Source organism: Pongo pygmaeus, chromosome 14 (assembly GCF_028885625.2).
Source record: "Pongo pygmaeus isolate AG05252 chromosome 14, NHGRI_mPonPyg2-v2.0_pri, whole genome shotgun sequence".
Taxonomy (NCBI): Eukaryota; Metazoa; Chordata; class Mammalia; order Primates; family Hominidae; genus Pongo; species Pongo pygmaeus.
Window position 1 is genome coordinate 36,693,162 of NC_072387.2, and position 25,155 is coordinate 36,718,316.

At 36.4% G+C, this 25,155-nt stretch overlaps 1 protein-coding gene and 1 pseudogene across 6 annotated transcripts in view; both read left to right on the plus strand.

Moving 5' to 3' along the window:
- PAN3 (poly(A) specific ribonuclease subunit PAN3) overlaps positions 1-25,155 on the plus strand; it is a 157,202-nt gene that overhangs the window by 58,736 nt on the left and 73,311 nt on the right. For 4 of the 6 annotated variants that reach the window (XR_010123533.1, XM_054446516.2, XM_054446518.2 and 1 more), the window contains exons 5-6: positions 881-1,042; positions 23,776-23,923. Coding sequence is in view for 5 of the 6 variants with exons in the window: in XM_054446516.2 (XP_054302491.1) it covers positions 881-1,042; positions 23,776-23,923 (310 nt within the window). In the remaining variant the exon portion in view is untranslated. The remainder of the gene's footprint in view (positions 1-880; positions 1,043-23,775; positions 23,924-25,155) is intronic. The other 2 variants (XM_054446519.2, XM_054446520.2) reach the window with 1 other exon arrangement.
- LOC129011492 (elongation factor 1-alpha 1-like) lies at positions 1,058-23,760 on the plus strand (annotated as a pseudogene).

Genomic DNA, 25,155 nt, shown 5'->3' on the forward strand with positions numbered 1-25,155 from the left:
TATTTTCTGAAGGGAAAGAATATATACAAATTTTCCTTAAGATGCAGTCTAGTGCAAATTTGCTGTAATTAAGAGAAGTGAGATAGTGGAAACAAACACTAATTTTCATGAATAAAAGTCCTGCTAACCACTATTAAGATAGCTTATTAATTTTCTTATAATGTTAGGCAAATAATTTATGATTTTATTGAATAATTTATTCATTGTCAATCTGTTCATATTATTGAGATTTAAAAGACCAATTTGTGTTACTGTTTTGTTGTTGTTTTTTAGTCTGAGTTTTTTTTTTCATTGAATACTTTAGGTTGAATGCCTATTTAAGATAGAGTGACTTGTACTCAAGTCTAATGTGCATAGAATTAAAATTTTTTAAAAATCAATTTATTAGGAATCAACTGCTTTTTTAAAAGTGGGTTAGTTCTCAGTAGGAAATAAAGTAACAAGATGGGGAGCTGAAAAAGTTGGTTTGGCGAACTTTATAAAAAAGAAAAATCTGTATTCTGTGTCCTTGAAACCATTTCTTCATATTGCAGTGAGAATAGGTAAGTGACAGTAGAAAAAATTTTGCAAAGCATTTTTCTTTGCTGATAAGTTAAATTTCTATTCATTAAGTAAAGTTGTATAAAATCAGATTAAATGTATTTTTCTAAAAACATCTGTTGCTTTATATAATATTCTTTAGCCCATTAGGACTGTGGGTTATTTTGGAGCTGTGGGTTTGGTGCAGGGGTGGGAGGTGGTGGGTGGTGGTAAGGATATTAGAAGGAGTGTTTTAGAAACTTGTTTCCTATCCCACCGTTCCCAGTATCCTCTATATGTTAGTTTAGATTAGTGTGGGGGATGTTAGGAGTGGCCTGGTTTCTTTCCTTCTTTTTCCTAGCCAAGGAAGTATCGCCTGGGGATGCTGGAGGAGAGGCTAGTTCCGATGGGATCAAAGGCACGAAAAGCAAAGAACCCTATTGGCTGCCTTGCTGACAGGTGTAAATCAGGAGTACCCATCAATATGGTTTGGTGGAACAGAGTCACAGAAAACAATTTACAGGTAAAAATAATTTTTATTAGACATTTCTTGAAAGTGAATGTCTTGGCTGCTTTCTGTGTCTGTTTGGGGTGGTGGGTGTGAAAGGATTGGATGACTTAGCTGGTATACTTAGGTAATTTAAAAAAAATTTTTAATCAGAGTAAAGTTAGTGACCCTTAACCACTACATGATTTTTTCTTGGTGGCTTTTTGAGCTTTTCCTCTTTGTAGAATATTTTACTTTTTTTTGTTTGTTTGTTTTTTGTTTTTTCAGACAGAGTCTCACTCTGTCCCCCAGGGTGGAGTGCAGTGGCACCATCTCACCTCACTGTAACTGCCGCCTCCCAGATTCAAGATACCATGCCTCAGCCTCACAAGTAGCTGGGACTGCAGGTGCACACCACCACGCCTGGCTAATTTTTTGTATTTTTAGTAGAGATGGGGTCTCGCCATGTTGGCCAGGCTGGCCTCGAACTCCTACCTCAGGTGATCTCTGCCTTGGCCTCCAAAAATGCTGGGATTACAGGCATGAGCCACCTCTCCTGGCCGAATATTTTACTATATTTAGTTAAATTTAGTTTTTCTGTTTTCAATTTTGTTAATACTTGAGTTCAATTATTTTTAATACCCAAGAGTTATTCAGGATAGGACTACATTCAAGAGTCATATAAGGCCGGGCATGGTGGTGCACGCCTATAATCCCAGCACTTTGGGAGGCCGAGGAAGGCGTATCACCTGAGGTCAGAAGTTTAAGACCAGCCTGGCCAACATGGTGAAACCCCGTCTCTACAAATATACAGAAAAGAAAAAAAAAATTTTAGCCAGGTGTGGTGGGGAGCACCTGCAATCCCAGCTACTCGAGAGGCCGAGGCAGAAGAATGGCTTGAACCCGGGAGGCAGAGGTTGCAGCAAGCCGGGACTGCACCACTGCACCCACTCCAGCCTGGGCAACAGAGCGAGACTCTGTCTCAAAAAATAAAAAAGAGTCATATAAAATTTATTACACAAAGTCACATTTATTTGGAATCTGAGGAACAAGATGCTTCATATGTTGTCTTTTTAACATTTTTACTAGGGAACAAAAATTACATGTAAACAAACTTGTCAAGAGTTGCTCTAAAACTAATTTTAATAGTATGTTGTCATAGAGTCATTACAAATACATTCCATCTTTGACTGTACCTTTTTTGTCAATACTGAATAATGCAAACGAAAATTTATAAGTCAGGTAGCTTCTATATAAGATTTTGAAGTACCAACAAAAAAATTTATATGCCATTTTAATCTGGATTATAATTTTATTCCCATTTTTGAAAAATTGATAATTATTCTGTAATATTGTTTTATTAACCAAATTTCAATTTAGCCAGAGGTAGAATGTCTTTCCTCCCAAACTTGCATTTAAAATATATCCCAAGGCAAAGCCTATAATCCCACATGTACATACCATACACAGAAAAGATCTAACAGAGGTAACAACTTGGTTTTATTTCTGTTTCCAACCTTATGTTATAAATAGGTTCCACAGTATTTTGTTCTGTTTATTACTGATACATGAGTAGTATCTGTATTGCCTTGGGCATAGGAATAAATAAGTTATTCCAAAAGTAAATATTGCAAAATGTGGTATTTGCTCCAGCTGATATTTTGGTAATATTTTCTAAAGATAAGATGGGGGTTTCATATAACTATATGCTTCAAATTTCATTGGAAAGTTTTGGCTATGTCAATTATGAATAACAATATAGTTTTTTTAACTGAATTTGCTTGTCTTTTATATCAGTAGTGGAGAGATTTTTGATACGGGTTGTTACAATTAGTTTTTAGTTTAAAAAAGAAGGTCTGAAGAAAAAAACTGGACCACAACTATTTAAGAGCAGATACAAGTGAAACTGGAATTACTTGTAGGTTGTGGGGGTGAAACACTTACCAGTGCAGAGGTGTAGCCACTCGACTTCTCCACGACTGCCCCCATTATCCTGGTGGCAGTTCTGAGGTACTTTTTTTTAGAATAGCTTGAAAAATCTTTAGGTTGGTTATAGTTATGTTTTATTTATAATTAAAATAGTAATAGATTTGCATTAATGTGTGAAATATTGAATTGGTGTTATCTGAATCTAATATTTCAAATACTGTTATTTTATACTTCAGGTAGTTCTTTTCCTTTAAGGACATAAGGAATGCTGTACCCAAATTTAGAGCTTTATAATCTCTAAAATGCTTCACTTTACCAGGCACATGTTGAAGTACTGAAAAATACCCATCTCGTCTCCATTACTGTCTGTGTGGATTCCTAAACTGGGGGTCTGGAATAGTTTATACAAAGCAAATAGTATGTCAATATATATTTTTGTATTGGAGTTTTTATTTTTTTCTTGTGAGAGAAAAGCAACTTACCAATTCCATACCATTTTTTGTTCCTTTTGTGTGATTAGAAAGTATTTTTAATATCGTTTTGTGTTTTCAATATATACTAGTTAAAAGAATTGTGTCAGGAGCATATTCATCTTTCCTGTTCCATTTGTTTCCTTAAATCTTAGGTCCTCTCAATCCTAGGGTCAGAAAAATGTTTTAAAATATTTTATGTTAATAATTATGGCTATGTTTCTTTAATGGTTGTCTTGTGCCAGGCACTGTGCTAAGCTCTTTACATGCATTGTCTTTTGGTATTGCTAATAGCTTATGGGATAGATGTTACTGTTAGATGAAGAAACATCTTCAGAGAAGCTAAGTAGCTCTAAGGTTAAACAGTTAGTAGAGGAACAGATATTTGAGTCCATGTTTGTCAGATTCAAAATCTCTTTACTTCTGTGTGCTGTAGCTCTAGTAACTACAGTTGGTTTAATTATCTAACTGGTTAACTGAATTTCTGCAGGACAGCTTTTGAGGCTGAGAATGCATCCATAGTTGTCTAGACACGGGCTGTAACTTATGTATGACCATACAGCATTTGTAAGCTCTGTCATTTTTCCTTGTGCTTCATCTTTTTCCTCAGTACCATTTAACTACTTTTCTTTCTGGAACTTTAAACATTTCTTTATGTTCATTTCTTAATCTTGACCTAACATCTTGGTCTTTTTCTACTTCTGAAAACAAAGGAAAACCAACAAACCAACTAACAAGAAACTTTAACAAAACCTTTGTCCGAGTTTCCGAGCTCTGATGGAATGCAGTCATTGATACTGCATTTATTCTCTTCAGTGCTGGATTTCTTTCAAGAGGCCTATGATTCCCTCCCCTTTATTACTTAGTAATCTTTTAACTGATTTTTTAACCAAATATTTTATGATACGAAGGCGCCTGTCTGCTAAACATGGCATTTATTAAACAGCGATACATTTGAAAAATACATATATAGAGCTGCTAATTAGAGAAACAGAGAAGCTTAAAATTTTTCTTAATCTTTTGTAGGTTTGTAGAGGGTAAATTTATTCTTCATATGGCTGTTTGAAATATTGATAAGACCCATCTGATCTCCATTAATATATTTGTAAAGTCCCTATTTGGGAACCTTTATAATAGTTTCTACTCTTTTCTCTAAATTTCCTTACCACCCATTTACTCCTTAAATGTCTGCAAGCTGGTGTTACCAAAATTTTATTGAAATTGCTCTCAGAGTTTTCCAGGGATCTCCATAATTGCCAAATCCAGCAGTTTTATTGAGCACTTAATATTGCTGGCTACTTTTTTATTGTGAAGCTCTCTCTGTCTCTCTCTCTCTTTTTTTGAGACAGGGTCTCTGTCACCCAGGCTGGAATGCAGTAATGCAATCATGGCTCACCTCATTCTCAACCTCCTGTGCTCAAGCGATCCTCCTGTCTCAGTCTCCCGAGTAGCACATATCACATATGTGCACAGGCACATATCACCGCACCCACCTAATTTTTTTTTTTTTTTCACTTTTTGTAAAGATGGGGTCTTGCCATGTTGCTCAGGCTGATTTCAAACTCCTGGGCTCAAGCTATCCTCCTGCCTTGGCACCCCAAAGTGTTGGGATTACAGGTGTGAGCCACTGTACTGGCCATGAAATTTCTTTCTCTTTGCATTTTTTAATTAAAAAATTTTTTTAATACAAAAAATTAGCCGGGCGTGGTGGCGGGCGCCTGTAGACCCAGCTACTTGGGAGGCTGAGGCAGGAGAATGGTGTGAACCTGGGAGGCGGAGCTTGCAGTGAGCAGAGATTGCGCCACTGCACTCCAGCCTGGGTAACAGAGCGAGACTCCATCTCAAAATAATAATAATAATTTTTTTTTTTTAAGAGATGGGGGAATGGGGGTCTCACTCTGTTGCCTAGGCTGATTTCGGACTCCTGGCCTCAAGTGATCCTTCCACCTTAGCATCCCAAAATACTGGGATTATAGGCATAAATGACCACAACTGCCTCTCTTTGTACTTTTAACTCTTTGTTTCGTCCCTGGCTCCATGTGAGCTCCTGTTCTTGGTTCACTTGTTCTTTGCTTTTTCTTGTATGTCATTGATTCTGAAACGTTACTTTTAGAATTGTCTTCTGAGTTCAAGGCCCACATTTTTTGTGCCTCTGGTATCTTTGCATGTGGGTAAATATGCCACTTTCCCTACAAATCTGGAAAGTCTAGAAACATGGTTTAATTTTTGGTTTTCCAGATTTACTGCTTCACATATATTCTCCTATACTCCTTCTTCAGTTTATGGTATTATCTTCCCAGTCTCTGAGACTAAATATTCCTTCCTTGCCTTGTCTTTCATTCTACCTCTATATTATCTGTCTCTAATTCTTACTTTTTAAAAGTCTACAGTATCTTACTCCTCTTTCGTTTTTTATAAATAGTGAGATTGTTTATTCCTTACACATAAACAGCTTCTGAATAATTTTTGTCAGTTTTTTTAGGATTTAATCTATTCTACCTATCTGGGTCTGTCTCTTCATATCCATCCACATATACTACATCCTAACCGTATGAGATCTTTTATATTACATAAAATATAAAATACATTGTCAGTTCTCTGAACCATTGTTAACTGAGCCTGAAAAACAAATCTTCCTTCTTTTTCCTTTAAGAGATGGCTCAAATACTACTTTCTCTGGGATTACTTGTCTACACAGCAGGCAGGATAGAATATATATATGTATACACACACACACACACACACACACACACACACACACACAATTTGTTTAACTTACTTTACTATTCCCAGTGTATTTGGTGTTTAACAGTTACTTCATTCTGTTTTGTATTAAATTTGTTTGCCTGTTTGTCTTTTTCTACTGGATTGTAAATACTTGAGGTTAAGCATGTGTTTATTTCTGTATCCTGAAGGTATTAGGTTGGTGAAAAAGTAATTGCGGTTTTGCCATTACTTTTAATGCAAAAACCGCAGTTACCTTTGCACCAACCCAGTATTTTACTTGTTTTTAAATGCTACTGTTTAATTTTCTTTCTTTCTTTCTTAATTTTTTTTCCCCCCAGACAGGGTCTTGCTCTGTTGCCCAGGCTGGAGTGCAGTGGCGCAGTCTTGGCTCACTGCAACCTCTGCCTCCCAGGCTCAAGCGATGCTCCCTCTTCGTCTCCCAAATAGCTGGGACCACAGGTGTGTGCCACCATGCCTGGCTAATTTTTTTTTTTTTTTTTTTTTTTTTGGTAGAAACAGGGTTTCACCATGTTGCCCAGGCTGTTCTTGAACTCCTGGCCTCCCAAAGTGCTGGGATTACAGGTGTGAGCTGCCATGTCTGACCTTAATTTTCTTTTATTGGGTAATATATGTAATTTTGTGGTAATTTATTTTAAGACTTTTTTATATTATTTATTTATTTATTTATTTATTGAGACAGGGCCTCACTCTGTTGCCCAGGCAGGCATGTAGTGGTGTCGTCATGGCCCACTGCAGCGTCTACCTCCTGGGCTTAAGCAGTTCTCCCACTTTAGCCTCCCAAGTAGCTGGGACTACAGGTATGTGCCACCGTGCCCAGCTAGGTTTTCTTTGTATTTTTTTGTGGAGACAGAGTTTCTCCATATTGCTCAGGCCGGTCTTGAACTACTGGACTCAAGCGACCCGCTTGCCTCAGCCTCCCAAAGTGCTGGGATGACAGCTGTGAGCCACCACACTGGGTCTGGCTTTTCTGTATTTAAAAAAATTAATCATAGACTTTTTGGGGCTTATTTTGAAATGTTAGAGATCTTCCATCTTAAAGTTTAACATTATCCAAGTATTCTTGCTATTTTTTAATCTTTTAAGCCTTGTAATAGACTTAATTACGTCTTGACAGTGTTGTTTAGTGAGAAAGCGTCTCTGCTTTTTTTTTTTGAGACAGAGTCTTGCTCTGTTGCCAGGCTGTAGTGCAGTGGCGTGATCTCAGCTCACTGCGTCCTCCACCTTCCAGCTTCAAGCGATTCTCCTGTTTCAGCCTCCCGAGTAGCTGGGACTACAGGCACACTCAACCACGCCCAGCTAATTTTTGTATTTTTAATAGAAACGGGGTTTCACGGTGTTGGCCAGGATGGTCTTGATCTCTCTATCTCTTGACCTCGTGATCCGCCCGCCTTAGCCTCTCAAAGTGCTGGGATTACAGGCGTGAGCGACCACATCCGACCAGCTTCTCTGTTTTATATTTTTTTCATCATCTCAGCCCAGACACCAAGCAGATGGTGAATGGAAGATCACCTGAGACACCACATCAAAAACACTTCATTTCACCTAAGTGCAAATTCACTTTGATCTTTCCTTTAGTTTGCCTAGGATGTTTGCCCATCACTGGATGGTTACCTGTCACTTTGCCTGACCAATCTGTATGTGAATTCAAAATTTTTTATTTGTTCTATGACTACATAGTTCAAATTGCCATTGCTTGGGGTTGAAATATTTTATCACCTGTCCTACAGAGTTGTTGTGAGGATTCAAATTTCCAAGCACATAATAGATATTAAATAAATGTCCATTGTCCAGTTTTACCATATCACCTTATCTCCTAAAGTTGATGTTTGTTTATATTTATTTAGAGTACAGCCTGCAGTTATATTCATATGTGCTTAAATCATGATATGTGTAGAAGGGGGCAGTGACACTTGGTCTCTTTTAAGGGCTCACATTTAAATGCTAACTCACTTGAATATTTTGAAAAATAAATGCTTTTTTTTGAAAGGACAACTTAATGTGTTTTTTCCTGTGATTTTACATTTCATTTTGAATGAAAGGGTCTGGGAAATGTATGATTTTGTAAATTTCTCATAGTATTGCAGGTTAAGATTTACCTAAAAGTAGTGACACATTAAATAAAATCACGCTAATTTTGTCTCAGACTTTTGAAAATTGTGTGGTTGTGAATCATAAGTTATAATATTACTGTTGTTTTAGTGAAGTGATACAATTAAATAAGAACTGTTGGACTGTGGATGTGTTAGGGGATCCATTTGATTTCATTGTCTCCTTGTCAGCATCTCTTGATGCTACTTTTTTCCCCTTGTCTGATTAAATGGCATTTTTTGTAAGAAGTATTTAATTATAAGAATGCTTACATTAAAATCTCTTGGCCTATAAATTCTCATGTGAGTTCTAGTTGCTTGTTACTGCTTCCTTTAAGATCTCGGGGGCGGTGGGTGATTTGGAAACTCACTAGATTTACTTCCGTCTTTACTCACTGGGTTTTGGTATTACTTCAGGTGACTTGTAATCTCTAGGCCACAGGAAATGGGATAATGTAGGCTTTTGATGCAATGGATTGGACTTTGTAAAGGTGAAGATTCAAGCTATCTACTTAGGGTGCCTGGGGACTTTGAAGAGTTGTAGAACTATGATGCAGCTGCAGTGGCCTTTCTATAAATGTACTACTTTCTGTACGCCCATCTCACCCTGGACCTCCTCTTCTCTCCAGCTGATACTCGAAATCTTTAATGTTCTCAGACCTACTCAACCCTTACTCTGTCACTTTAGAGTAATGACCTTGTGTTCTTCAGGGAAGGGAGAAAAAAGGTCATTAAGAATTCATTGTGGTTATGTCTACTGTGACAAAGTTTAAACATTTTAAAAAGAATGAAGTGTGGCCTGGGTGTGATAACTCATTCTTGTAATCCCAGCACTTTGGGAGGCTGTGGCGGGAGGATTCACTTGAGCTCAGAAATTCGAGACCAGCCTGGGCAACATAGTGAGACCCCTATCTCTACAAAAGAAAAAATAATAATTAGCTGGGTGTGGTGACATGTGCTTGTAGTCTCAGCTATTCAGGAGGCAGAGGCAAGAGAATCCCATGAGTTTGAGGCTGCAGTGAGCTATGATTGCACTGTTGCACTCCAGTCTGCGTGACAGAGCAAGACCCTCTTAAAAAACGAAAACAAAAAAACCCTGTTTCTTAAAAAAAAAAAAAAAAAAAAAGAATTGCCTCATGTATCAGCTCTCTGCCTATCTATATTTTCATTAATATTCTTATTTTTCCTCCTGTCTCAAGTAGGTGTTTGTTATATGCTGAAGGCCATCTTTATTTTTTTCCAGCAACTTATTCCTTCATGAGTCTGTTGTCAATATTAGTCTTATTTCTCTATGTTGGTTACATCCTCTTAACTTAGAAACATTCCATGTTTAAATCTTTTCTGATACTTGATGAACCCCACAACAAAGAATGCTACATGAGGAAAAGATTCTTTGGTTAGTACATTTGGAAAACTCTGCGATACAATTTGGGAAATGGTTCCTACTTATTATGGTGACTACTTTTTCACCTTTTGTTCATCCCTTATTCCCAATATTTTCCCTTTCCTTTTCACAATTCTATTGAAACTATTTTTGATAAGATCGTCTGACTTTTTTTTTTTTTTTTTTTGGAGACAGAGTTTTGCACTGTTTCACCCAGGCTGGAGTGCAGTGGTGCGATCTCGGATTACTGTAGTGTCTGCCTCCCAGGTTCAAGCAATTCTCCTATCTCAGCCTCCCAAGAAGCTGGAACTACAGGCTGCACCACCACACCCGGCTAATTTTGTATATTTAGTAGATATAGGGTTTTGCCATGTTGTCCAGGCTGGTCTCGAACTCCTGACCTCAGGTGATCCATCTGCATCAGCCACCCAAAGTACTGAGATTCCAGGCGTGAGCCACCGCACACGGCCCCTAACTGACAAAATTAACGGCATTCCTCTTATTTGCCCTTTGCTACAAATGACAGTTGACCATTCTTCTTTTTTTGAAACTTTTATTTTCTTCGCTCTTAGATTGTTATTAGTGGGGTTTTTTTTTTTGTAAGACTTCTTGGCCTTTGTACTGTCCTCAAGAACTCTGCCAAGCTCTGTCATTGACTGTTTTTTCTTTCACTCTTCATAGTGCTCTTTTGTAATCTCACATGTCTTCAATACTTCAGCTCCTCCCTAGTCACATTTGACTCCTGGATACCTTTTCCCCCTCCTAGTCCTCTGCACTGATTCTATTATATTTCTGGTTTCTTCTGAACATCTTCATCTCCATGACATAGGACTTAAAACTCAACCTGTCTAAAATGAACACCAAGTTAGGGATCCTCCCCCTCTCACAGAGGCAGGGCGGGTTCCTGTAAAAAATAAAAATAAATGAATAAAAAACAAAATGAACACTATATATTTTCCTTCAAACCTGTTTTTCATTTACGCACATCTGTAGACACTCACTTATTCACAACTATATGCCACCGTATATCTTGGTTATTGATATCATTTGGTGTCTAACTTGTGAGCTCTTTTTGACCCCTCACTTCCTTACCTCCCATATCCTTCAGCTACTAAGATCTGTTTCTGGTTTGAAATTATTTTTACTCTGTTAGTTATAATGTAGATCCACCTTTAATTCTTGCTTGGATTATTATATTGTGGTGTCTTAGCTGGTTTCCTGCTTCTAGTCTTCTTTTTCAAACAACTACCTGATTGTCTGATCTTGCCTCTCATCTTTGTCATTGGGGGAAAAAAGGTCAAAATCCCTTATGAAGGCATCCATGCTGCTCCTTGCTCTTGCTCCTATTGAACTATTTGCAGTACCATGCAGGTACCATGAAGTGTTCCATGTTCTTGCTTCTCCTTTGATTATTCTCTTTGAACATTGACCTTGCTTGTTGTACCCTTCCTTTTGTCTTGACTTAGCAAACTTGTCTTTTAAGATTCAATTCATACATATGGTCTTATGGCCTAATTAAACAGCATTAGATGTTTGCTCACATTGTCCTAGCACTTACCAGATTCTAATTATTCATTTATAGAACTTATCACATAAGCTAATATCATATACTGATCATGGCACATTGTAGATAATATATGTCTTTTGATACATGGATGTTTCTGAGTTCTTGAGAGTGTGGAATTGGGTTCAGGATACATTGTATACCTGTGAAATGTCAGCCTGTGAACTTGTAGAACACAGTGTCTATGTTTTATGTCTTTCTTCCTCACAGCGCCTAGTACAGTGCCTTGCACAGTGTCTTTTATATATTAGGTATTCAAATAATTAAATGGATGGACCTGGATTATTGATTAGCTGGATGAATATTTGGCCTAATGTGTTCCTGAAATTAATGCTTTACATATTTTTGTAAATTTTCCCTTGGTACAGTTTCATTAAATAAAATATCAACATGGAAAACATTTGAAAATCTTAATATATGTTAAAATTTATGATTAAATATGTTAGGATTCTTTGTTAGAAGGAAGACATCTAAGTATTATAAATTACTTACTGCGGAATGTGACAAATAGGTTTTACTGTTATATGGCTGTGGATAGAAGATATGCGTAAGTAGAAATAATTGTAGCTGTGTAAAGTAGTTCTTGCCTCTTTGGAATGTTGTGATAGTCTCACTTTCCTGTACTACATATTCACTGACCTAAGTAAACATTTTTGCTCCTTTTAGGGACAGTGATAGAATAAACTAGGTGGTATGCCCTGTGATTATGAATGATTACTGTTATTGGAGCACTTTGACATGTAAATAACTTCAGATTCTTTTAAGTACAGTTTCAGTATCCCTTATCCAAAATACTTGGGACTATAAGTGTTTCAGATTTTTTTTTTTTTTTTTGGTATGTTTGGATCTGTTTAGTGGTTGAGCATCTTAAACCTGAAGACCTGGCCCGAAATACTGCATTGAACATTTACTTTGAGCATCATGTTTGAGCTCAAAAAGTTTCAGATTTTGGCACATTTCAGATTTCAAATTTTCTGATTAGGGATACCTAGTTTGTAGCAGATGCACACATCCGGCTTTATTTTTAAATGTCTTCTGTTCTTTGGATACAGATTATCTTTTTATATGCATTGATTTTTTTGGTCTGAATTTAAATGTTGTACAATCCATGTGAATTCTTACGAAAATTCCATTCAGCGATGATATGCAAATGAAAAAGGGAAAGGTGTAAGTGGTTTTATGATTTAGAAATCTTGAACTTTCTTAGAAGTTTTTTGTAAAAATTATACAGTGGTCCTTCTGTATTCTGTGGGATTGGTTCTAGCAACAACCTCCCCACCACACGCAGATACCAAAATACTGGGGTGCTTAAGGCATAAAATTTGCATATAACCTATGTGCATCCTCCAAAATAGCTATTACAATGTAAATGTTATGTAAATAGTTGCTATACTGTATTGTTTTTGTTTGTATTTTTTAAATTGTTGGGTTTTTTTACCCCAAATATTTTTTATCTGTGGTTGGTGGAATCTGCGGATTCAGAACCCATGAATACGGAGTGCTGACTGTATATACTACTGAAAAAAATCAGATACTATAGAAGAGTACAAAGAAGAAGGCAAAAATGTCCTTAGCCAGGTTGCCACCCACAGGTAACATGTCTGATATATTTTAGTGACCATCTTTAGCATGTTTTTACACACCTGCGTGCGTACACATTCCCCCATTCCCTCTGAGGCATAAGGAAACTATTTTACATAAATAGCAATTTAGTTTCATTGCTGTTCTCTAGCTTATGTTTTATTTTTACTGAATCAGTAGTATAGGTGTCTGTTTTCATGTTTAATAAAAATATATCAACTCATAATTTTTAATAGTTACACATTATGATATGTTCCACAGTCCACATGACCAAATCCCTACTGGTAGATATTTTACTTATTTCTTTTTTTAAAATACTATAATAAAAAAGTGCTGTGCTAACCTTATCTACTTGTGTCATTTTTCTCCTTAGCTTTAATTCCTAGATGTGAGTTTGCTAGATCAAGGGCATGCTTATTCTTCTCCCGTCTCCTCCCATTTTTCTCCTTCCTTCCTTCCTGCCTGCCTGCCTGCCTTTCTTTTTCTTTTCCCCTTCTCCTTCCCTTTTTCCTTTCTCCTTTTACCACTCTGGAGTGCGGTGGCATGATCACAGCTCACTGCAGCCTTGATCTTCTGGGCTCAAGTCATCCTCCTATTTCAGCCTCCAGAGTAGCTGGGACTACAGGTGTGTGCTATCATGCATGGCTAATTGTTTTTAATTTTTAGTAGAGATGGGGGTCTTGCTTTGTTGCCCAGGCTGGTCTTGAACTCCTGAGCTCAAGTGATCCTCCACCCTTGGCCTCCCAAAGTAGTAGAATGACAAGTGTGAGCCACTGCACGGCCTTATTTTTCATTTTGATAATATTATCAAACTGTTCTCATGAAAGGTACACCAGGAGATTGTTAGAAATGTTTATAGTATTATCCATTTCTGAAAAACTTTGTAAAGGATGAGCTAACAACTGTCTTTGGCAATTTATGTGTCTATAATTTCAAGCTGTTATGTACAGAGAATTGCTTTATGCTGAGATCATAAAAATTTTTGTTTTCCTCTATTGCAATGTAAAGCTTGTTACTAATTGATCTTCATTTGCTGGGTTCCAACATACACATGCTACTTTCCTCTTAAGATTGTCAAGTTATAAATAGGAGAACTTTTATTTAGAAGAATGCTAATATGAATCTTTTGGAAATACTAGTAATTAGCTTTCTTCTGCTATCTCCACCAATTTTATCTGATTTAGAAATTATATTTCCTTTATTGAGATGCTTAAATCAGAGGGCTTAGTTTGCTTCAGAAAGTTTATAAACTATATTATTAGACTAATTTTACAATAGTCATTGTATGTGTCACTTTTAACTTTTTTTTTTTTAATTAAACTTTGCAGGTTTTAAATAGGTCAGTTTCTGACTAACCCAGAAGTTGAGTGTATTTTGATAATACATTTTAAATTGGCCATATTTGTATGTGCTTGAAATAAGTGGAAATAACAACTCATTAAATAACAACAGCAACAAAAACCTTATGTGAACCTGGGGATTCTTGTTACCATCTGATTACTCCTTTCCATCTCCCTTTGTTCCTCTTTATCCTGTGTTGCTTATTAACACTGGAAACTAGTAAAATTAGGTCTGAATTGGGCTGCTCTTATGTCCATGGATCTCATCTTTATTCTTTTTGAGACAGGGTCTTGCTCTGTCATCCAGGCTGGAGGGTAGTGGTGTAGAGATTGCTCACTGCAGCCTTCACCTCCTGGGCTCAAGCAGTTCTCCTGAATAGTTGGGACCACAGGTGCGTACCACCACACCTGGCTAATTAAAAAACATTTTTTTTTTTTTTTTTGGAGAGAGAGTGTCTCTTGTTGTTGCCCAGGCTGGTCTCAGACTCTTGGCCTTGAGCAGTCCTCCCGCCTTGGCCTCCCAAAGTTGTAGGATTACAGGTGTGAGCAGCCGTGCCTGGCTGGGTCTCATCTTTTTATGTCTTTTTAGATCACTTTAACAAGGCAAAAAAATTCCTCCGCCCTGTCTTTCTTTCTCATTATTAGTACCCTCTCTTCTGTTTTTCCAGATAATTCACTGCTCATTGCTGTTGCCTAGTCACTCCCAGTGGCATGGGTAGAAATAATTGTATTGGAGAAATATTTATGTAATATAGACTCTGTGACTTGGTGCTTCAAAGATGTGGGCATTATCAAAAGGACAGTTAGTTGAACTGTGCGTGTGACATAATTTATCTTTTTAGGAAAGAGATTGTAAGGAAAGCACAACAGAACTTGAAAAACCAACTTTATAAGAAAGTAGATTGAATTGCTCACAAGTTATTTGAAATGGTATTTGTAGATCGCCTCTCTACTAGTGGGTGTTTAATCTAACCAAAAAGAGTTGGCTAAATTTTATATATTGATAACTCAAAGTCAAAAAATTCCTTAATATTTTCAAAACATTACCACTAAATTTGTCTTCTGGCCAAGGTGAAAGAACAGAGATTAGACTTACCTCTCTTCAGAAACAGCTAAAAAACTGAACAAAAACATATGTAACAACAGTTTTCAAGACATGAGATATCAGACAGTGAAGGACAGTGATCCCTGAGACATGGAAAACAAACGAGGTGAATCTTGTGATTAACCCAGCTTACCACCTTGGGAGAGTTTCCCAACCTTGTACAGAAAGGGGGACATCAGGTGGAGCCTTCTGATCTGTCTGAATTGAGGAGACCAAGGTGGCAATACTATACAAGAAAACATACTGAAGAAGAGAGAGCTCACATACAGAGAGAACTCTGGCAGTTTACCAAGGGATCCTTCTTGAATCTTTAGCTGATGTGAATTCAGGATGTGAATGAAGAGGCTACCAGAGCTGGAAAAAGAAGTTAAAGAAGATCACAGTCAACAATTCTCAGATCTCTACATGGCCAGGAGTAGTTCCTGTTCTCACCAGCCAACATGGAAAACTTCGTAACTCGTGAAGCACCAAGTAAGGCTAATTGGAAGCCATTTCCCTCAGTAGTGGGGCCAAATTAGCCTTAGAATAAATTCTTCCCTGGTTCCTCCTAACAAAACTTAAAGCAAGACCTGGAAGAGTTTAACTACAATGGAGAGCAAAGGTCAAGAAGATTTATAGGAATACGAAAATATCCAGCACCCAGCAGATAAAAGTCACATTATTTACCATGTAATCAAAAGTTACCAGACAGGCAAAGAAGGAAGAAAGTAAGACCCATAAAGAAAAGAAAATGTAATCATTCAAAACTGATCCAGAAATGATTCAGAAATAGTTATATAAAAACATCAACAATAATTATTATAACTGTATTTCATATGTTGAGGAAGCTTAGAGGAAAGATTAAACATGTTAGTACAGGAATGAAACATATTTACATAGATAAGAAATCCAAATCAGACTTTGAAAGTTTAAAGCTATAGTGTCTGAAATGAATAATATGTTTGGTGGGATTAATGGCAGTAGACATTGCAGAACAGTTTAGTGAACTTGAAGGCATAGCAATAGAAACTGCCCCAGAAAACCACACCCAGAGAAAATGTGAGCCATGGGATAACATCAGGTGACCTAATATCCTTATAATTGGAGTTCCTGATGGGGCTGATGGAATGTGCAGAAAAAGTATTTTAAGAAATAATGGGCAGCATTTTCCAAACTTGATGAAGCTGTAAACCCACAGAGTCAAGGTGTCCAGTGAACCACAGGCAAAATAAACATGAAGAAAATTACATCAAGGCACATCAAAGAAGCAGCCATACCAAAAAACAAAACAAAACCATTTTTGAGGAACAACAATACCATTGGCTTTCCGTATCCATGGGTTCTACATTCTTCGATTCAACCGATCATGGACCAGGAAAAAAAAAAAAAAAAAAAAAAAAAAACCCAAACACCAAAAAAATCATACTACAATAAAAATAATACAAATAAAAAATGCCATATAACATTTATATTTCATTAGGTATAAGTAATCTAGAGATGATTTAAGGTATACAGGAGTATGCACCTATATGCATAGACTACGTACAACTACTAGGCATTTAATATGAGGGACTTAATTACCTGTGGATTTTGGTATCTGCAGAGGGGCTGGAGGAGGGTCCTGGAACCAGTCTCCTGCAGATACTGAGAAACCACAGTACTGATAGCTGATTTCTCACTGGAAATAATACAAATTGTAGACGGTATAACAGTATCTTTAAAATACAGGAAGGAAAAAAAAAGCGTCACCCTAGAATTCCATACCTGGAAAAAATATCCTGCAAAAATGCAGTCAAATTGAGTGCATTTTTGCACTCAGAAACTGGTAAAATTCAAACGAGGTGGGCAGTTTAGCTAAAATTATTGCACCAGTGTTTATGGTTTTGAAAATGTACTATGGTTATGTAAGATGTTACCTGTCATCAAAGAAGGTAAAAGGTACCATTTCTTGTGAGTCTCACATTATGTCAAAAGAAATTTTTTTGAAAAAAAAAAAAAAAGGTCGGGGGGTACTTCAGACTATTTGGTGAACTCTCACAACTTCGTAATAGAAAATTTAAAAATGCATTAAAAGTAGTCAAAAAATGTGGACACTTCAAATAAGATATAAAATGGCAAATAAGTTATTTGGGAAATGCTAATTAAAACCACAATGAGATACCACTACACACCTATTAGAATGTCTAAAATGAAAAAGACCAACCAAAGCATGTATTCCTGAGTACATAGAGCAACTTGATCTCTTATACAGTGCTGGTGGACATAGTAAAATAATACAGCTAGGCTGGAGTATCGCTTGAGTAGCTGTAGTGAGCAATGATCTTTCCAGTGCACTCCAGCCTGGGCGACAAAGCAGTACCCTGTCTCCGAAAGAAAAAAAAATAAAAAATCACAACTACTTTGGAAAACAGTTTACTAACTTAAAAAGGTTATATATACATACGTATTATATGCCCAAATCATTCACTGCTACGTTTTTAACCAAGAATAACGAAATGTGTATTTGTATACAAATGAAACGTGTATTTGTGTACAAAGACTTGTGTACAAATCTTCACAGCAGCTTTATTTCTAATAGCCAAAACCTGGAAACAATCTAAATATCTAATGGATGAAAGGATAAACAAATTATAGTATATTAATAATGTCGAACACTAATAAGCAATACAAATGAAGTATTGATAGATGCAGTGACATGGATGAATCTTTATGCTGAGTGAAAGAAGCCAATCAACTTTTTTGCAACGAGTTTGCCACCAGAACACAGGTGTCATGAAAACTACCCCTAACAGCCAAAATGGTAAGAGACTTTTATCAACATTGTCTTCATTGGACACATAGATTCAAGGCAAGTCCACCACTACTGGCCATCTGATCTACAAATGTGGTGGAATCAACAAAAGAATCATTGAAAAATTGGAAAAGGAGGCTGCTGAGATGGGAAGGGGCTCCTTCAAGTATTCCTGGGTCTTGGATAAACTGAAAGCTGAGCATGAATGTAGTCTCACTATTGATATCTCCCTGTAGAAACTTGAGACCAACAAGTACTACGTGACTTAGCATTGATGCCCCCGAACAAAGAGACTTCATCAAAAACATGATTACTGGGACATCTCAGGCTGACTGTGCTGTACTGATTATTGCTGCTGGTGTTGGTGAAATTGAAGCTAGTAGCTCCAAGAATGGGCAGGCTGGTGACCATGCCCTTCTGGCTTACACACTGAGCGTGAAACAACTAATTGTTGATGTTAACAAAATGGATTCCACTGAGCCAACTTACAGCCAGAAGAGATATGAGGAAATCATTAAGGAAGTCAGCACTTATATTAATAAAATTGGCTACAATCCTGACACAGTAGCATTTGTGCCATTTGCTGGTTGGAATTGTGACAACATGCTGGAGCCAAGTGCTAACATGCCTTGGTTCAAGGGATGGAAAGTCACCCATAAAGATGGCAGCGCCAGTGGAACCACACTGCTTGAGGCTCTGGACTGCATCCTCCCACTAGCTTGTCCAACTGACAGGTCCTTCCGCCTGCCTCTCCAGGGTGTCTACAAAATTGGTGGTATCGGTACTGTGTCTGTGGACCGAGTGGAGACTGGTGTTCTCAAACCCGTTATGGTGGTCTCTTTTACTCCAGTCAGCGTTATAACTGAAGTCTGTTGAAATGCACCATGGAGCTTTGAGTGAAGCTCTTCTTGGAGACATTATGGGCTTCAATGTTATGAATGTGTCTGTCAAAGATGTTCGTTGTAGGGGAGTGTTGCTGCTGACAGCAAAAATGACCCACGAATGAAGGCAGTTGGCCTCACTGCTCAGTGATTATTCTGAACCATCCAGGCTAAATCAGTGCTGTCTATGCCCTTGTACTGAATTGCCACACAGCCCATGTTGCATGCAGGTTTGCTGAGCTGGAGGTAAAGATTGATTGCCATTTTGGTAAGAAGCTGGAAGATGGCCCTAAATTCTTGAAGTCTGGTGATGCCGCCATTGCTGATATAGTTCCTGGCAAGCCCATGTGTGCTGAGAGCTTCTCAGACCATCCTCCTCTGAGTTGTTTTGCTGTTGGTGATGTGAGACAGACAGTTGCTGTGGGTGTCATCAAAGCAGTGGACAAGAAGGCTGCTGGAGCTGGCAAGGCCACCAGGTTTGCCCAGAAATCTCAGAAGGCTAAAGGAATATTATCCCTAATACCTGCCACTCTAGTCTTAATCAGTGGTGGAAGAATGGTCTCAGGACTGTTAGTTTCAATTGGCCATTTAAGTTAATAGTAAAAGACTGGTTAAAGATAACAATGCATCTTAAAACCTTCAGAAAGAAAGGATAATGTTTTGTGAACTACTTCATTTTTGTTTTTTTTTTTCTTTTTTCTTTTGCATGTGGTAGTTTTAAGTTACTAGTTTTTTAAATCAGTACGTTTTAATGGAAACAACTTGACCGAAATTCTGTCACAGAATTTTGAGACCCATTAAAACAAAGTTTAGTGAGAAAAAAAAAAATCCAGGTAAAAAATATGTACATGTGTATGACCCATCTATGTGAAATTTTTAAAAATGCAGACTAATTCATAGTGACAGCTCATCAGTGGTTTCCTGGAGAGTTGGGGGAAGAGAGCAGAGAGGGATGGAAAGGAGAGAGGGGTTTAGAAGAGGCCTGTGCAGACTTTAGTATGATGTTTATGGTCATTAGATTGATTTGGGTAATGGTTTCCAGGTTGTATATCTGTGTCAAGAGTTACCAAAGTTTTAAGTATGTGCAGTGTATTACATGTCAATTATATCTTAAATAAAGCTGTTAAGAAAAAGTCACCAGGTTAGGTTTTTATTCAGAGGCTAGAAAGATTACTGATGCCAATTTACAGAGTCTTTAAGATAGGTAAAGCAGGCCGAGCTCTTTAAAGAGCTGTCCAGTAGTTTTATGAGTTTACTATGTGATTAAAATAACCCTGACCAGTATTCAGGAATATTAGTTTCTCATTCATCCCATCATTGTATGATAACAATTTTTTTCTTACAGGCCTTTTTGGGCCATATATGCAATGAAATGTTACATATCTTATGTTCTGTTATCATTCAACAGAAACTTCTTGTCTTTCCATCTAATTAAAAAAAAAAAAAAATTAGGCCGGGTATGGTGGCTCATGCCTGTAATCCCAGCACTTTGGAAGGCCGAGGTGGGCAGATCTCTTGAGGTCAGGAGTTCGAGACCAGCTCGGCCAACATGGTGAAACCCCGTCTCCACTAAAAACACAAAAATTAGCTGGGTGCAGTGGCGGGCGCCTGTAATCCCAGCTACTCTGGAGGCTGAGGCAGGAGAATCCCTTGAACCCAGGGGGCAGAAGTTGCAGTGAGCTGAGATCACGCCACTCTACTCCAGCCTGGGTGACAGACTAAAACTCTGTCTCAAAATAATAATAATAATAATAATAATTACAACATTTAAGCTAACGGTCAGGATTCTTCATTTATTATATTTGAGTCTAGAAGGTAGCAGTAGGGATCATTTTTGGAAGTTGGGGATGATGTCATTTTGGAGAACTCACCATATAACAAGCACTTGGTTGTTTTGGACATGAAAATTGGGGGGCAGGCCAGGCACAGTGGCTCATGCCTGTAATCTCAGCACTTTGGGAGGCTGAGGTGGACAGATCACTTGAGGCCAGGAGTTTGAGACCAGCTTGGCCAACATGATGAAACATCGCCTCTACCAAAAATATAAAAATTAGCCAGGCTTGGTGACATACACCTGTAATCCCTGCTACTAGGGTGACTGAGGCAGGAGAATCACTTGAACCTGGGAGGCAGAGATTGCAGTGAGTGAAGGTTGTGCCACTGCACTCCAGCCTGACGACAGAGTGAGACTCTGTCTCAAAAAAAAAAAAAAAAAAAAATTGTGAGGTAAATTTGAGTGTATGAGAATCTTAGACTATTGAATGAACATTAATTTTTTAAAATGTCCACTTAGAACTATTTAAAATATAAATGTAAATTAGGGTTTTATTTATGAACATAAATGAGTGCATATCTGTATATTTTACAGAAACCAAAAATTTAATATTACAGAGAAATATCTGTCTTTAGGAAAGGATTATTCAAACATAGGGCAGGGATAGTAAAACTTTAGGTTTTTTTTATTTCTATTTTTCTTATTTATCCCAAACTCCTTATTGTTGTTGAAGTTCGTCAAATAATTTATATAACTCAAGTCCTTATGTCGTCTAATCCTAGATAAAACCTTTGCCTCCTAAGCCTGAATGAAATAGGTTCTTTTCTGAACAGGTATTTCATTTTAATGTGATACTTGTTTTAGTTACCAGTTTAGCCTTATCTTTCAAAAAATTATTCTTAACATGTTAAAAATATATACCTATGCTATTTTTAATAGATTTATAGTTTTAAAAAAAGATTTATATTTTAAATGAGTAGAAGTTTTAAGAATGCATCTTTATTGTTATATGTTATTTTAAAGATTTTTATCATGAAAAAGTATTCTAGGTAAGGTCTTAATTTCTGATTTTTAATTTAAATGTATCTGATCATTCTCTGATCTGGCTACAATTAATTTATATTATCTATTAAAGATTTTTTGTGGGTGTTGTTGTACCTGAATCTTACATAATTATTTTTTCTGCCATTTAAATTATTTTATCTTTAATCTCAAGTGCTCACGGTTGAACAAAACAAACTCTCAAACCACCAAATCAAGGAATACTAAATCAAGAAAGGAAGGAGAGTTTTAGGTCATCCTTTTCAGTTCTTAATTCAAATTCATTGTTGGGTAGGTTTAGGCATCCGTGGTTATTGAATCTGTAGAAGTTACAGTTTTGTATGTAAATCTTAATAGTTAGGTTAATTTTAATAACTTCCACTTGTGCATATTTGGAGGTCCTTTATAATTTGTTATGAAAGGTAGAATGGACCTTCCCCTCTTTTTTCCCCTTTACAGGGTCTCAAAAATAATAAAAATAGGCTTTCAAAATAATAAGGTTAGAGAAACTCATTATTGAAATTAGTCTGTTATTTACTGTAATTATAGGATATACGTGAAATAGAAACTGGGTAATACCTGTTTCTCAGGAACATACTAAAAATATTCATATTGTGTGTTATTTTCCTTATGTAATTTTCGTTATGTAATTACATAAGGAAATTACATAATTTTCCTTATGTAATTATCTCCTGGTAATCTTGCGTAATCCTGAAGTCCATGTCTCTAGCCATTTTGGACTATTTTATCAAGATATCAGTGGCTTTTATCTTGACCCTCAACTTCTAAGATTTAGGTTTAACTGGGACATACCGGCCCTGACATACTTTTCATTCTGTTGGTAGCCATTTGTTCCCTTATACCTAGGAAGGTACTACATTAGTAAAATGCAGTGGCTCGTTTTCTACTCCAGAAATCAAGGAATTGGCCATCTGTTTAGAGAACATGCCACTATTTTCGGGAATGTTACAATTGGAAACTTTTTTAAAACACATTTAAGTCATAAAAGAGGATTTTTTTTCCCCTTTGGAAAATATAGCCTCAGACCTGATTATACTTTTTCAGAAATTCATGCCTTAGATGTGGCAGTAAAAGATTGATTCTGTAGTTCTAGTGTATTTTAATTAAGCCCAGATTTAGCATTTGTTCTATATTTTATCACTTTTTATTTAACTTAGCTGGCACATAACTGAAAATACTCGTTTTGGAGTTTACATTTGGGTTAGCCTGGTGACTTGTTACCTTCCAGATCTAGTATTTTGAACTCTAACTTGGCAGTATTTTGAACTGTTAACTCATTCAAATTAAATAGGGAAGTTGTTCTTTCTGCCTCCTGTGGAAATTTAATGTGGACAATATTATATAGACTTTTTATTAATCTTATGTATAGTCTCATATGTTCTAGTATTTCTTAAAGCTAAAAATACCATGCCTCTTGAATATATAAAGAGTTGTAGCATAGTACCACTGTGAAAAAGGTGTTTTCCATGTAATCTCATAGCCAAATATTTTTGAGTGCAACAAGTCACACATGGTACTGCATGGGCATTAGGATCGCTTTAGTTTTTCTTATATCTTGATTCCTTCCTCCCATATTTGCCGTGTTTTTAAATGTTTTTCTAACCTTTACTTTGTTACTTAAATACATGATACCATATTATTAGGGAAATGTTTGAGGTACCTACAAAAAAGAAAGTGATTAATTTTGGAAGAAAGGCAGTTTTGACCTTTATCTTGGTAGAAGTGGTTTAAAGATACTAAACTTGTTGCTCAGTTTTGAGGTAATCTCAACCTCCCAGTTCTCTAAAACGTAGTAGTTTGGTAATGATGCATGCTTGATAATAAAGACAAATTTTACACATTACTGAGGTTAAAATTCTGCAAATGAAATGATTAAAGTCTTCAAATTTGATGATGAGATTTCCTTTAAGAAATTTAATTATGACACACCAAAATATGGAACCTAAAACACTTGTTAACCCTTTCAATAATATATTTTACTTAGTAAATAAAGCACCATGGAATATGCCTGGTAGATTCAATGTCTTTTTTCGGCTTAAAGTGTGTTAACTTACTATATTTGATTTTTAAATAGACACCAAATCCTACTGCAAGCGAGTTTATTCCTAAAGGAGGATCAACCTCCAGGCTGAGTAACGTGTCCCAGTCAAATATGTCTGCCTTCTCTCAAGTTTTCTCTCACCCATCCATGGGAAGCCCTGCTACTGCTGGATTAGCGCCAGGTAAGTTGAGTAACTATTTCCAGTGAGTTCCAGATACCATGTCTGTAAGCACCGTTTACTATTAATTTATCAGAACTGAAATTGTATACTTGAATGATTCACATTTGAACAAATTAAGAGCTTTATGTTCTAGGTTTTGGTACCATAAGCCAAATGTGTAGTTGAGAATTTTAAAGCAAAATTTAAATATGAATGAAATTACATATAAGAATTTTTATATATAAAACTCACAAAAAAATTTAAAGGGGAAAATGGTTATTTAGGAAAAAAACCTATCTTTTTGTATTTCTCTATTTTTAAAACTTTGTGCTGTTTCACTCAAACTTATAAAGGCATCAGAAAGAACGGGAATATTTATGTACATATGCATCAGAGTCCTACTTTTACATTAAATTTCTAAAAAATAATTTAATCATTCTACATCTTTAGATGGTATTCCCTTTCAGATATTTGATTATAAATGCTATAGTAGTAATTTTAAATTGGGTAAAGTATTATAAACAGTAGTAGGAAAAAAATACACTACATTAGGGATCATTGCAGTAGAGAAAAACACTTTTTAGTCATCTTCTGCCCATAATGTACCCATAAAGTGTACCCATAATGACAGAAGAATTTGGGCAAATGTGCTTGTACTCCAGGAGTCCTGAAGGCATAGTTCAATGCGAACCTTTGAGAAATCTATGATTCTTTGCAGTCTTCGTTTTTATCTTAAGAATTCATGCAGATTTTGCATCTACTACTCCATAATGTTTATTTTAATATAAAAATATTTAAATTTTTTAAATTAACATCACTTATCCCCACTGTTGTATACCTTGATTTGGAAAGTAAGGTGGTATGCACAATCATATTGAATTCTTAGTAAGTGCTGAGCAGATTGTTATCTTATGTTTGTCAAATGTTTGAGTTGCACACACAAATTATGCTTCTAGAACCTATACAGGAAAATCATCACTTGGTCTTGGACATTAAAAAAAAACAGAAACAAAATGAAATATATACACACACTAAAACAAAGCCAAAGGATATATCTAGATCAGCCGGGAACTGGTACTGTCTCCAGGGCTTAATCTAATTAGTAAGTAAATCTTTGATTTAAATACTCATATATCTAATTCAAGGACCTCTTTGGGAAGAAAAATGGGAGAAGATAAAGATAACACAGTGGAGCAGAGCATCTGTTTTAGCATTAAAGTATCAGAGTACTCAGAGCTTAATAACCTTGTGTT